General features: G+C 43.0%; 1 protein-coding gene across 2 annotated transcripts; it reads right to left on the reverse strand.

Moving 5' to 3' along the window:
- Nucleotides 1-312: 312 nt before the first annotated feature.
- asb1 (ankyrin repeat and SOCS box containing 1) lies at nucleotides 313-12702 on the reverse strand. 2 transcript variants are annotated; one of them, XR_010804643.1, is made up of 8 exons: nucleotides 12459-12702; nucleotides 10294-10435; nucleotides 9310-9612; nucleotides 6881-7263; nucleotides 5695-5836; nucleotides 2827-2878; nucleotides 1581-1708; nucleotides 313-994 (listed from the first exon to the last, which is right to left on the reverse strand). XR_010804643.1 is itself a non-coding variant. In XM_066686222.1 (7 exons), exons 1-6 carry the CDS (start codon nucleotides 12562-12564, stop codon nucleotides 2842-2844), a joined length of 1113 nt encoding a protein of 370 aa, XP_066542319.1. In that variant the 5' UTR covers nucleotides 12565-12702; the 3' UTR covers nucleotides 1174-1708; nucleotides 2827-2841. The 2 variants fall into 2 exon arrangements, 1 of the variants encoding a protein (XP_066542319.1); XM_066686222.1 differs by lacking the exon at nucleotides 313-994 and having other exon boundaries at nucleotides 1174-1708.
- Nucleotides 12703-14861: the final 2159 nt, after the last annotated feature.

Below are 14861 nucleotides of genomic sequence, written 5' to 3' on the forward strand. Positions count from 1 at the left end.
CACTGACGCTCCACGTACATTAAACACTAAATTGGTTCATCCCCCTGTAAAGCTGTTATTTGGGAGATACATGGCTTTGCTTCAAAAGGCAGAGACATGTTTTCTGAATAATGTTAAAGTACTGATTCTACAGTTTGTATGTAAATCAATTAGCGCTGTCACAGTAAGAACAATAACTCCGTTTTCCTCATTTAAAGACAAAAACACAATTCCAAGACCTCCCCACACGCTGCTGGGATGCAGAACAGGAACTGAGACATGTCTAGGCTACATTTTTTAAAACTCCTTTTAATCTACCATAAATCTCACAACATCAACAAGCCAAAATTGGTTGCAGCACCATAACCGATGGCCACACAAGCTGTTTTTGAGAAGAAATTTAGCAGAGCGTTGTCATGCTATTTGGTAATCCTGCCCACCAAGGAGTGGTGGTGGTGGTATGTTGAGCAATCCTTTTACAGCTTAGGTTTGTTTTCCTAAACTCTATCATTTTATTTTTCCCACACAGGAAAATCAATTGAATATTCATGTGGTTTAATCACATTCCTACGCAACTAACAGGTTAACACCTATGATCCCATATGATCACTCGAAGCACTAATAGCACAGTTACAGCTCAGATTTGATGTGGAGAATGTGATAAGGTGTTATTCCAGGAGATGTCATGAGTCATCACATTACAAGACACTATTTTTTCTGTAAGAGTTCAGGAATGCAATATTTGATTAAAAATAAAGTGATACAATGATTTACAGAAAGGTCCTGCGTGATATCTGGATTATGTCGTATTCCTGTCAAGACTCACTGGAACTGGAATTATTTTTCATAGTTTTAAACTTCATGACTCTGACTCGCTCCACTGTGAATCAGACTTGGACTCCAACCCAGCCCTTGTGACTCGGACGTGAGCCATAGCAACTTCACCCTTTGACTTGGAGGACAAGTACAGAGAGCTGACAACACTGGTGCCGGTGTCTCCATTAATATTTCATCACTGTCGGACAAAAAAAAAAAAAAACTTATCAACATTTTTTTTTAATTATGGCATAATTTGAAAATTCCAGCTGTTCTTTACATTGTGTAAAATGTCATAATGAAAAAGCCAGTAGAAATGCTCCAGCACTGCCTTCCATCAAAGGTTTATACTGTTTTTCCCTCTCCTGTGGTGTTGTCATATATGGAGATATGAGGTTCTGCTCCAGGAGTGACGCAATGCTGTGGACCAGTCCTTGTTGACATTTACGATTATAACCAAAAACCACTTTTTATAAAATTCAAAAGATGTTTCCTCAACATTTGCTGCTCTCCAGGCTGTCTGTGGGTAGGACAAAGGCATCCGAAGTTTTCCAGACAACGGAGAGAACTCCAAACGTTGAAAAGAACGAACCAGGATGAGGATATTGCTCTATTCCTGATCAATAGGTGGGTAATACTGACTTATTTGGATCACTTAAGATGGAATGTCTCCAAATTCAGGAGATGGCTATCTGCATTAGTGAAAGTACTAAAAAACTCAAGTTACAAATCAATGTCTGTGATAATTCAAAACTAACAGTTGCTTTTCTCCCCATCAAACATACCTTTCCACCTTAAAAGGTGTTGAGCTTCTGAACGTAAACAAACCAGAGAGAACAGTGTTTCCCCACAAACGTAGATGTCCCCTTTAAAGTTCTTGGAACATCTCCAAATGCCATCATTACGTCAAAAACTAGACACAAGGAACAAATACAGTTTAAGTAATACACTGTACATGACAAACATCTCAAACGAAGGACATCAAGGACTCATGTGTAAGCAGGGTTAGTATTTATAACCCTCCAGAACTCTTATTCCAGTACTTTCAATTCTTACATTTCAAAAGTCACATAAAAGAAAACTGGATATTATTTTTAAAATAAAAATAAATAAAAATAAAATATTATAATAAATCAGCATTCATTTACCACCCAATCTCCACTCGATAACATCCTGATTATCGCTGTCACCTCTAAACATTAAATCACCAGAAGTGTAAATGGTAGAAGGAAAAACCTCATGTTGAATCATTACTGAACACCTCCGTCAGCAGTGGGTGCACATTAAATTAACTCTGGACATGTTTAAATAGTTTTTTTGGCAATTTGCATCATGCTTAAAGATGTTGATGGTATTTGGAAACAATGGCAAATCTAGTGACATTAATTTCGACCAGAGAATTACGCAAGTTTAAACTGAAGGTAGTTGGAAAAAAAAAAAAAAACAGGTTATTGCACATTTAGGGTTTGAGGAAATTTTTTTTTTTTTATTTTATTATTTTTTTTTTTTTGCAGATGACTGCACACTTCTGAGATAATGATCTCTGTAATAAACACAAGCTCAGATTAACATTTCTGCCTCTTAGTGCCCTATGGGTAGGATTCTTCAGCCTTTCACTGTGTGTGTTCTGCTCTGAAATAAAATATAATTTCATTTATTTAAATAAAAGATAACCAACTAACTTTATCAAAGCTAACAATTTTGGGGCAAGTGTAGAGTACATCAGACTGGTTCAGGTTTGAGATCTATTGGCACGTTCATAGGAAGTTTAATCAACTGATGAGCCCCTAAACCAGACGTGTTGGTTACGGAAAGACAAAAACACCTTCAGCAGGAGAACAGCTGTAACCAGACTACACAAAGGGTACTGTGAAGCACAGAAGTGGAAGCTTCAAAGTCTGGGGCTGTTTATCTGTGAGCTCGTGTTCATTGATGGGATCATGAACTCAAAAATCTGCAAAAGCATGCTAGACGCAAACTTGCCAAAGTCTGCAAAGAAGTGTACAGTATGTATTTCCCCCTGTGGCTTACCTTCCTGCAGAACAATCAGACCCTCTTCTTGGGTTTAGTTTTACACACAGCACTGCGCAGATGGAAACAAAGTGGATTCACTAACAAAGGACAAACTTCAGTAAAGGTTAAGTAGCTCATTAGCTTCGCTTCCTCTGTGTTAATTTGGGATTTAAGTTGGGATTAGACTTGACTAGCAACAGACAACCAAAAATGTACCGGTGAAGTTAGGTATTTCACATTTTGTTTAATATGCATTTGAAGTAAATAGATTAAGACCAGACAGATCAGCCACTTCACTGTTATAACTCACCTGGTGGTATCTGACTGAACGTTTTATTCAAGATAAATTTAACACAACATATAAAATAATAATAATAATTAATAAATCTTAAAGTTACAATTGTGTGGCATTTCTATTGCCTCATTTGTCGAGACCTGCACAGAACTTAAAGTGGAGCCAGTGTTTTATTCCATTTGAAAACAGTAGAAAAGAAAACACAAAGACTTTGTTTGACTCAAAAAAGCAATGCATCAATCATCTCCGTCAGCAGTGGGTGCACATTAAATTAACTCTGGACATGACTGCACATGTTTAAATAGGTTTTTTGGCAATTTGCATCATGCTTAATGATGTTGATGGTATTTGGAAACAATGGCAAATCTAGTGACATTTATTTCGACCAGAGAGTTACGCAAGTTTAAACTGAAGGTAGTTTTTGCACATTTAGGGTTTGAGGATGACTGCACACTTCTGAGATTATGATCTTGTTCTTTTCAATAGTACGAGTGAAACACTAAACAATAAATTACAGTGTTTGTGTTACATCAGTTTCGTCACAGTGTGAGACTCTTCACGCAAGTGTCTTCAAAGCAAGTGTCTACCGCTAGACGTTATGTAATTACTTTTCATATGACGGTCATTTGCACGCCTGGAATCTCAATTACGAAACTCAAAAGTGGTAATCACAAAGTCGGACAGCTCACATCATCTGCTTTTATGATTGAAAGTGAGCCTTTGGGGGGGGGACAAACAGATGAAATGAAAAAGTCAGAGAGAGAGAGAGAGAGAGAGAAGGAAAGAATCCTTGACATGAGAAGAGTGCCATCTTTTGGACAGCACCGAGCCACACACAGACAACAGCATGTGAATGCATTAGAGCATGGTAGACTACACCAGCATTCCTGACCCTGACCCATGAAATCCACTGACAGGCCATGAGCAGAAAACTAAAAGCAGATAAACACTTGCTGGCCTGCCACACCTGCGGTGAAATAACGCAGCAGAGAAGCAGCTGGATCCGTAGTGAAACTGTAACCCAACAGTTAGGACTTTGTGAGTAGGTTGAGAAACATAATCAGACAAGGAAAGAAAAGAAAGAAAGAAAGAAAAAAAAAAGCTGGCCTGAATTGGAGCCACTTGGCTCTAAAAGAACTCTCTAAAAAGAGAGAGGGGACTGCAGTGGGAAACGTCACTCCCAGAGCACACCCATGGGGTTTCGGGTTTTTCTCTGGAACCTCTCCAGCTCCGCAACTTAGGAGTCTTTGGAAAAAGAGGGAGATTATTCAAGCCGTTCTGAGGACGAGCTGACAGTGGAGCTGCTGCCTCTGCAGGACTTGCTTTGATCCTTTCCCAGCTGAAGAGCCTGATAGCCGTATTACAGCGGAAACAGACAGGGAGGAGAGGAGGAGGATGATTATGAAGTAGTCTTGAGATTTGGGGGAAGAGTGCATCTGTTAGCGTGCAGTTCCACCTTTCTCTCATTTGGTAGAAATGCAAGCCTCGGTCTGCTGCACTCTGTGCAACGGGGTCTTCTGGCGATCTGCTGGAACATCCCGACATTTCCCAGGCTGCACTTTTTCCACAGTTTTGTGGTTTTTGACAAGATGTGGTTTCACTGTCACAGCACTAAATGAAGCAAGCTTAAGTTATAGTTGAGGAAAAAAAACTGAACTCGTACCCAGATACCCTCAGAGTGATCCTAAGCAAAGCCGCTGGGAAATTTAGTACACGGCAAGGCTGGAAACCTCTGAGGAATCTTATATCATATCAAAGGACTATTTATGTCAGCGAGATCTCAACATTATATCTACTGAGACCCCTGAGGCAGGGCTGTGGGCAATAGTCTGTGAGCGGTGAATAGGTCCTAGTGGAAGTTTGGCTCTTTCTGCATTTCCTGCTGTAAATGGTAATTAAGTTTAAATCCAAAACATGATTCATCACATGGCTGAAAACCACAGCTGTAATTTAAAATCTGAGAGCGCCTCAAGAGCACTCTGGGTCATAGAGGATGAAGATGCGCAAAGGCATCCTGAACCTCAGGGAAAATCTCTCCATTGTCAGTTCCCTCACACGAGAACACAGAGAATGAGAGGGTAACACAGTTTATTTATAGGCATCGTAGTTTAAATTAAGGCAAGGTTAAGGTTTAAAAAATGTCGAAGCATAATAGAGATACAGAGCGTAAAATAATAACAATAAGCCGTGATGAAAACCGCTGTAAACTTTCAGACCCCAGTGACCATCGCCAAAAATTAAATATAAAATCTCTTTTTAAATATAAACACGATTCCGAAGATTACATCGATCGGTCACAGTCTACGATGGAAGGAACACAATGGATCCATCATTATCTTTAGATTATTACATTACAGTCGAATATAATCACAGAAAACACACCTGTTTAAAGAAAGATTGGATCTCTGATATTCACCAGCATGCTTGACTCTCAGTGACATGCTGTGAAAGTCGTAGTGTGTATATATATATGTGTGTGTGTGTGTGTTTGTGTGTGTGCTTTTTCCACACAATGCTGAACTCTACCCTTGGCCTTTATGATAAAGAGTGGTTTTAAGAGCATCGCGTAACTCAGCAGCATCACAACTCACTGCAGAACACAGAAGTCTCTGTGGAGCAGAAAGTTCTTGATGGTGTCAGGCAAAGGCAGGCTGGAGATGTGCCGTAGACGATGCTTGCCCATTGTCTGCCGGATGATTATGCGACACACATGAGTCAGCCTCCTGGGAAACCCTGAAAGAGAGAGTGCACAACAACACAACTTACAAACAATAACAATAAAATGACCACGTTTCCTTTACTTCCCCAACTGTAGCTGATAGATGAGAAGGTGTTTGTTATATGGCGTCACAAAACCAATGCAGGAAACAACCTGGAAGTTCACAAAGCTCCAAAGTAAGTGTATTAGGAATATATATAAAAATATAACAAGTATCCCTTGTTCCTCTGAACGCAAGGTCCTTCAACAACCACGACGTTAACATTGCTCTATACCTGCGTAAGCTTAAACACTCGCATTTAAAATGACTTCAGGGCAAGGACTAATCGCATATTCATAGATCCATGTGCACTGAATGAAGGCAGAAGGGCAGAGTAACATCTAAGGCACTGTTAAGGCATTAAGTGATTTTTTTCATGTTGTTCTGATGAGCAGAGAACACATTCTATGGCTTTAATCCATGACCAGAAGAGCACAAAGTCCACTACTAACAATTATACGCAACACAAGGCACTCAAACTTTAGCTACCAATGGAAAACAGCTGGGTACGTGTGGACTAGACTTAATCCCGCTGTTCTGTGTAGGGTACTTTGGGTATATGAGGATGTCTAGGCTCTGTTGTTGTTGTGCATGAAGCAATATTTCTTATGTTGGCTGCTTTTTATCAGTCACATGAGCCAACAATATCTGGAGAACGCATCTTGGCTTTGAGACAGTTTAGTTCACTAAAGCGTGCAGTAGCAACAGTTTTAAAAATGCCTTTCATTTTTTCTCATAGAGGAAAAAACATCTTAGAGCTCTTAAAATAGACAGGAGAACTAAAAAATGATTATATAACTTCAGACGTCTACACACAGCTGAGGTTAGCACTCTTTCTCAGTGCCACGTGTAAAAATGACTGCTTCTACAGTTAGTTGCTGGTTGCTCCAAATAAAAGAAGCTAATTTCAGACACCACTACTAATAAAAATGTGTAGTCAATGAATGAATTAATCCTTGTACTAAATTCTTAGGCGGAACCCAGAGAACAGCCCTAAAGGAAAGTTAACGAGACTTACTCCTGGCCTTCTGATAGATGCGTAAGGCCTCAGCATTGACCCTCACCCTTCCCATGGTGTCAGGGTCAGGCTCCTCCCAGGTCACCAGCTGTGGATTGGCACCGTGATCCAGCAGCAGCCTCACGAAAGCTGGCTCACAGCCGTGCCTGAGCACAGCGTCCAGCAGGCAGGAGGCCAGGCCTCGGGCCAGAGCCTCGTGGCTCACTGGCCCGGTGTAGTTGTAGTCAGGATTGGCGCCAGCCTCCAGGAGCAGCCGGAAACAGTGCAAGTGATGATAGGCGGCACTGATGTACAGTGGACACACCACCAGCGTGGACAGGGTTCGGGCACTGAAGAGAGGTCTTGGCCCGAGCTGGTGGTCCACATCCACTTCAGCATTGAACCTGGGGAGACACACAGCAGGTGCTGGTTTAACTTGCTCTTGTTTCGGCACTGGATTAACTGTGAACAAAAGATGCACCGCTATGTAATTTGTCAGTAGGTACAGAGGACACTTTCTGTTGGACGGTACCAAGATTCGTAATTGATATATACACCAATCCTTCCTGCACTCACAGTCCATTCTCTCAGCTCCACTGACCACACAGGAGCACTTTGTAGTTCTACATTTACAGACTGCGGTCTTTATATCTGCTTCTCTGTACACAGTTACCCTTTCACCCCTTTCACCCAGTTCTTCAAATGGTCAGGACCCCCCACAGCGCAGGTATGATCTGGATGATGGACCTTTCTCTGCGCTGCACTGACGTGTTAGTGTGCATTGTGTTGGTACGAGTGGATCAGACACAGCAGAGTAGCTGGAGTTTTCAACACTGTGTCCACTCACTGTTCACTTGTAGATGTAAAGTCGGAGATAGCAGCTCATCTGTTGCTGCACAGTTTGTGCTGGTCTTCCTCAAGTCCTTCATCAGTCTGCACTGTAGCCTGCCTCCAGGACGCTGTTGGCTGGGTATGTTCGGTGCTGGTCCAGCAGTGATAAGAGGGAAATGCCAGCAGCACCGTTGTGTCTGACAACTGCAGCGCTGAGAATGATCCACCACCCATATCATACCTGCTCTGTGGTGGGCCCATGTGGGTACTGACCATTAAAGAACAGGGTGAAATGAGGCAAACGAAGTATGCAGAGCAACAGATGAACTACAGTGTAATTGTAGAACTACAAAGTGCTTTCGTTTGGTCACTGGAGCTGAGAGCATGGACAGGGAGTGTAGAAACAAGGTGTTGGTCATAATATTATGGTTCATTTCTGTATTATATATATAGACAGGTGACTGTCTGTGAGGAGTGTGGTGTGTTCTCCCTGTGTCTGTGTGGGTTTCCTCCGGGTGACTGTCTGTGAGGAGTGTGGTGTGTTCTCCCTGTGTCTGTGTGGGTTTCCTCCGGGTGACTGTCTGTGAGGAGTGTGGTTTGTTCTCCCTGTGTCTGTGTGGGTTTCCTCCGGGTGACTGTTTGTGAGGAGTGTGGTGTGTTCTCTCTGTGTCTGCGTAGGTTTCCTCCGGGTGACTGTCTGTGAGGAGTGTGGTGTGTTCTCCCTGTGTCTGTGTGGGTTTCCTCCCTGTGACTGTCTGTGAGGAGTGTGGTGTGTTCTCTCTGTGTCTGTGTGGGTTTCCTCCGGGTGACTGTCTGTGAGGAGTGTGGTGTGTTCTCTCTGTGTCTGCGTGGGTTTCCTCCGGGTGACTGTCTGTGAGGAGTGTGGTGTGTTCTCTCTGTGTCTGTGTGGGTTTCCTCCGGGTGACTGTCTGTGAGGAGTGTGTTGTGTTTTCCCTGTGTCTGCGTGGGTTTCCTCCGGGTGCTCCAGTTTCCTCCCAGAGTCCAAAAACACAGGTTGGTAGGTGGATTGGCAACTCAAAAGTGTCCGTAGGTGTGAGTGTGTGTGTTGCCCTGTGAAGGACTGGCGCCCCCTCCAGGGTGTATTCCCGCCTTGCGACCAATGATTCCAGGTAGGTTCTGGACCCACCGTGACCCTGAAATGGACAAGGGTTACAGATAATGGATGGATGGATGGATTAAATCCATATATGAGGTACAGTCTGTGTAACGTAAGCTGAAAGATGAATCGTTGATTGATACATTTAAATAAGACATGACAGTTACATAAGTAGGTCCTCTGTTACCGTGGCGCATCCAGAGGAAACCCATAGACAAGGGGACAACACAACAAACTCCTAACAAATCGATCGATCCCAGAATCCTGAGACAAAAAATATTCAGAAAATAATTTAAAATAAAGTAAAATAAAAAAAATCAAAAGTTGAATTTGCCAGACTTCACTGAATATGTACAGTCTTTTTTTCTTGTAGTTTTTAGCTAAAAATAGAGCATAATTATATACGTTAATACAACGTTAGTGATCATGGCCAAGCAACTCCTGAGAAGGGGAATGGAGCCTCTGATATCAGCTCTAATCTGATCTGCATTGTGACACTCACCTGATCAGTTCTTGCAGGATGTCCACTCTGCCCACACGGGCCGCGTGGTATAAAGGCGTGCTGCGGTGGTGCTTACTCCCATTGGGGTCAGCACCAGCCTCCAGTAGGATCCGGACACATTCCAGGTGGCCATTAACCACAGCTACATACAGAGCAGTCTGTCCTTTCACATCCACCAGGTCCACCTCTGCCCCTTGACCAATGAGGAAGTCTACACAGTCCCCATGTCCGGCAGTGGCTGCGATGCGCAAAGGGGTGCAGGGAAGCCAGCCACAGCACCACACCGATTTCTCATTGATACGCCTGTGCAGACAGGGAGATGAAGAGAGTATAAAGAAGCAATCGTGCAACATGGACTTACACAGGTTAATGTAGAGTAGTGGGTAATAAAGTAAAGAGAAGAACCACATGATGCTACATCAGTAAGAGTCCCAATGAATGTAATTAATGCCTAGGAATACTTTTAAAAATTGCAACTTTAGATTAGTCTTTAGCAAAGTCATCTTCTTCTTTCGGCTGCTCCTGTCCGGGGTCGCGACCCTCCTCAGCTGGAGAGGAGTTGTTTAGTAGTCAGTATTCTTTACTCAAACTGGTTTAAAATACCCCTAATTACGTCTCTATTTTTCAATGCCAAGTGTTGGCAAGAGGGGTATGAATACCAGAACATATGATCTCTAGGGTGAGAGAGGTTCACTCTTTCGGCTGAGCTGATGTTTTAATCGTTCCACATCCGTACTCTTGTGGCTGAATTCAATTAAATCTTTGCAGCAATGTTCTTAAAACTAGTGTAAAGCCAAGCCAGAAGAGCAGAGCCCGATAACGCAGCAAGAGAATGTTAAACCCGAATACAGATAGCTTTGATATTGGAGTAAAGCTCGGATGAGTTGGTGTCTACATCATTTGGAAGAGGGTTACAACAACAGTGCTAAGATGAAGGGTGAGTAAAGCTGGTGTAAGAGCGAGTGAGTAGAGGCCAGGGCTCACTGCTTGAAGCTGTCTTCCTGCAGGAGACACTTGATGGTGTCCAAGTCTCCCACATACGCTGCGTTGTGCAGACGCATGTCCTCACACTGCTCCAGAGGTTTATCACAAAACTGCTCCTGCAACCATTCCTTCAGATTACGACCTGAGAGAGAGAGAACAAGAAACAGAGAGAAACATGGTGAAAAGCAAAGAAACAAAAAGTGATATAAGCCAAGAGAAGGAACGTTATAATTTATGCATATGCCATTGTGTATATGGTCAGGTATCTTGTTTGAGCTGGTGAGCTTTCAGCCACTTCTCTTTCTCTCTGAGGATATGTACAAAACTAACTTTCAGGAACGTTGGGACACTTCATAAAAACGCAAAAAAAATGTAAACTATAATTTGTTAAATTGCTTTTTACATTTATTCATTTATTCTTCTCTGTAACCCTTATCCAGTTCAGGATCACAGTGGGTCCAGAGCCTACCTGGAATCATTGGGAGCACGGCGGGAACACACCCTGGAGGGGGCGCCAGTCCTTCACAGGGCAACACAGACACACACACACTTACGGACATGGAGTCTTACGGAGTCTCCAATCCACCTACCAATGTGGAGCATGGGAGGAAACCGGAGCACCCGGAGGAAACCCACGCAGACACAGAGAGAACACACCACACTCCTCACAGACAGTCACCCAGAGAAAACCCACGCAGACACAGGGAGAACACACCACACTCCTCACAGACAGTCACCCGGAGGAAACCCACGCAGACACAGGGAGAACACACCACACTCCTCACAGACAGTCACCCGGAAGAAACCCACGCAGACACAGAGAGAACACACCACACTCCTCACAGACAGTCACCCGGAGCAGGACTCGAACCCACAACCTTCAGGTCCCTAGAGGTCCCTGGACTACAACACCACCTGCTGCACCATCGTGCCACCTGCTTAAACATTTATTTAACTGATAAACGTACAAACTATCACTTACAAACTTAACTGTATTTCACATTTATAAAAATCAATAGAAAACAACACACTCAAAAACTCTGATCTGGGAGGCTCCACAATTAACAACTGGTAACAAGTGAGGTCATCAAGGCTGAGTATAAAAGAAGCAAAGATGGGTTGTAGTTCACCACTAGTAAGAGACTTATCAGTCAGTTCAATGACTCAAAAACTACACAGGATTTAGCTCATTCACCATGTAACGCTGATTCAGGAAGTTGGAGGAAATCTCTGTGCATCCAAGTCCTGCTGCTGAAGGTGGAATGGACAAGAAGACAGTGGAAATGTTTTCTTTGGTCAGACGAGACCAGGTTTCAGCTCGTTTTTAAGAAAAACGGATGTCAGGTTCCATGAGCCAAATATGAAAAAGACCACCCAAGCAAGTGCAAAAAGAACAGCAATCTGTGATGAAATTAGGGCGCATCCAGCGTCCACAGCGAGGGTCATCTTGCCGATATGTGGAGGCACCATTGAGGTGGTGGCTTTTATTGATCACTTGAAGTCTTAGAAACTATTTTGGCAGGACAATGCCAGGCCTCGTTCTGAACAAGTTACAATAGTGTGGCATCGTAGACGTGGTGTGTGTGGTCGTCTGAACTCTCTGCAGTCCCGCTCTGACTCCTATTGAAGATGTCAGGAAGAGGAGCATCAGAAAACAGCGACCAGAGACTGTCGAGCACCTAGAGTCTTGTTTACAGTAAGAATGGGTAAAAATTCCACTTGCAAAACTGCAACAGTTAGTATCCTCTATTCACAAATGATTAAAATGTACAATTAAAAATAGTGACCCAGTGGTAAACATGCCTCTGTCCCAGCTCTAACCCGCCCTCCACCCTCCTTTTCTTCATGAATATGTTGCTGACATTAATTTCTAAATTTGTTCCTATTTAAGAAATAGAATTGTACGCCACTGAAAATAAATCTTTTGTCAGTTTTGTCTGTTAAATTACAGATTTACACTACATTTTAAGTGTGTGAAGGTTTGAAACCCTGGCTGTGTGGAATCCACTTGAGATTCTCTCTGCAACACACTGCAGTCTCAAAGCCAAAACACTCAGCTGTGAAAATGACTGCTTATTACACTCATGAAACGTCTTCCGGCGAGTATACACCACCACACGGACATGTAAACAGAAACCAGGGGGTCTTTAATTTGGTGTCGTTACCTGCCACAGTGCTGCTGTTTAAACTGGACACAGTGACCAGCGGGTAGCTGATGTTGGGCGGTTCATCGTCGACCTCTCCCTCCCCGCCGCCGCCGCCCTCAGCCATCTCTCAGAGGGTTATTACTGTCTCTAACAACGCCGCCTGTCAGAATCGAGCTAAAGTCTGGAGGTTAAAGCTTTGGCGTCTGTTTCATCGCGCTTTATTTAGGTGGAGTTTACTTCCTGGATGTTGTGCCTGGGCTTACCCAGTGCTGCGCGCTCATTGGCTAAGCGCGAGTCACACTTCCTGACTGTTGTTAAGGTGACAACAGCATTAAATGAAGGAGTTTAGTTCTCACTCAGTATCTGTCCCAGTGAACATTTAGCCGTTGATTCAACGTTGAAATAACGTAATGACTGCCAACGTTCTCTTAAGGTTGAAAATGAAAGTTGAAAAGACGTCCAAACACAGACATTGAAAAGACGACTATTAGACGTATTTTGGACGTCCACTGACGTTATCGATTGGTCACCACTTAACTAACTTAAGATGGATTTTGGACGTTCATTGACGTTTAAAATATGGCCTTGACGGACAGACTACTTTTAGACCTATTTTGAACGTCCAGGGACGTTCCTTGTTTACTGTTTACAACTGAATATAATATAAAACATTTAATGTCCAGCGTGAAAATTCGTCTATCACTCGTGACGTTAAAAAGGCGGGAGAATGTAAACACCTACAGCATATTCATGCAGGGTAAAGAATTCATAATTCCCACTGCATTTGGTAAAATAAATGTCCTCTTGTACATGATCACGTGACACGAATATTAATACCATCAGTGACGAAAATAAGGGGGCGGAGCTGCAGGAAATGTTACGCTGTGATAATTGGGTCATGTGATAACACGGATATGATCGTGTGACGATGTTAACGTGACAGGTTTTGGAAACCATGCGAAATTAAATGTACAATGAGAAACAAGATACATCACAAATACACACACAAAAGAAACGAGACAGAGAGAGAAAGTTATTCATTTCAAAATCAAAACAAAGGCCAATATCTTGCTTTTCCCTCTGTGTACTTCCTGTGGTCCACTTAAGGAACACTATGAAAGTTCTGGTATTTTTGTCGCCTACAGGTGGGGACAGCACTGTCCTTAAATCAAAGTTACATAGTGCAGTTTCTGTAGTGTTGTGGCAACAGCAGAAAAACCACACGGATTTTGAAGCAGTAAGTTTTTTTTTTTTTGATACTTTTAATGTTCCTTTAGCTTTTATCCCACAGTCAAAATCAACTTCTACATGACCACCTCCAACCTCTCTTCATCCCTTAAAATGAACCTGGCTATTTGTCCTCATGCTATCAACACAGTAATGTACTCTATAGGAGTTAGTCCTTATTGGCTGCTCCTGCAAAAACCTGAATAATAGCTTCTAATGTCAGTGTGAATGTGGTGGAGTTAAACTGTTGTGTGTGAGTTCTTTAGACATCACAAAAATAGTGAATTCAATATTTTAGCTTTAGAAGGATGTACTTGAGACATTACAGATTTTCTGCTTGTTTTCTACAGGGCCGCGGATAAGAGGAAGCATTACTAGAGTTGGGGTCAGTGTCTGTTTCACTGAGTCTAGTGGTCAGAGGCAGTGCTCCACTCTCTGTTTATCTGTGGTAGGTGACTTGAGTCTGTCATTGTTGGAAGTTTATTTCAGAGAGCCACAGAGGCATGCCTTATTGCTGCCTGACGACAGTTGAACCGTGGATACTGGGCTGTGGGCTCTAAAAATAAACAGAGTCGGACGGCCCCATGTGTCACTCAGAATGGACTGGAGCATGGGGAGCTAGAACACCCAGCTTTCCAAACACAGGCTACTCTGCTGTGGAAAAGAATTGGTCAGTTTCTTTTCCGAGTTTAAGGCTCCTTTGTCTCTCTCTGGGCTCATTCATAACGTTGTTAAGGTTTCACAACTAATTTACACAGGATTTTTACTCCCACTATCAATTAACAATATAAACTGTGTGACGTGAATGGGACTTCCACATAGAAATAGATGTAGTTGCTTCATTAAGAAGATCGACAATGATTCCTCCAATAAACTTACTTCTTTCTCCCACTGAACCCGAGATGAACGGAGTAAACGCATGAGAAGGCAGAGTCATTTCCTCTCCAGTTATGCCAAATCTGTGGGGTCTGCCCATGGACACAAGGAAAGAGCAGACAAAAGCCCTCAGGAGTGTGAGCAAAACCAGCCATTACATCTTAATCCCAACGTCGGCTCAGCGCTCGCACAGCAGCCTCTCAGGCAGGTGTCCAGGCCTTCAAGAGCCTCAAAGAAGCAGACTTATCTGAAATGACCAGGTCAGCCCATTCTCATTTAAGGCTGAAGGGTCCCCAGTCTTTGCACATGCTACAGAGC

Source organism: Hoplias malabaricus, chromosome 12, assembly GCF_029633855.1.
Source record: "Hoplias malabaricus isolate fHopMal1 chromosome 12, fHopMal1.hap1, whole genome shotgun sequence".
NCBI lineage: Eukaryota > Metazoa > Chordata > Actinopteri > Characiformes > Erythrinidae > Hoplias > Hoplias malabaricus.

Bases quoted from the DNA above. Each gene is read 5' to 3' on its own strand.
- asb1 (XM_066686222.1), bottom strand. From the start codon at position 12,564: ATGGCTGAGGGCGGCGGCGGCGGGGAGGGAGAGGTCGACGATGAACCG. The intron at 5,837-6,880 runs GTAAGTCTCGTT...TCTCTCTTTCAG, and splicing joins CATCTATCAGAAGGCCAGGA to GGTTTCCCAGGAGGCTGACT. The intron at 2,879-5,694 runs GTGAGTTGTGAT...CCATCTGCGCAG, and splicing joins AGAGACTTCTGTGTTCTGCA to TGCTGTGTGTAAAACTAAAC.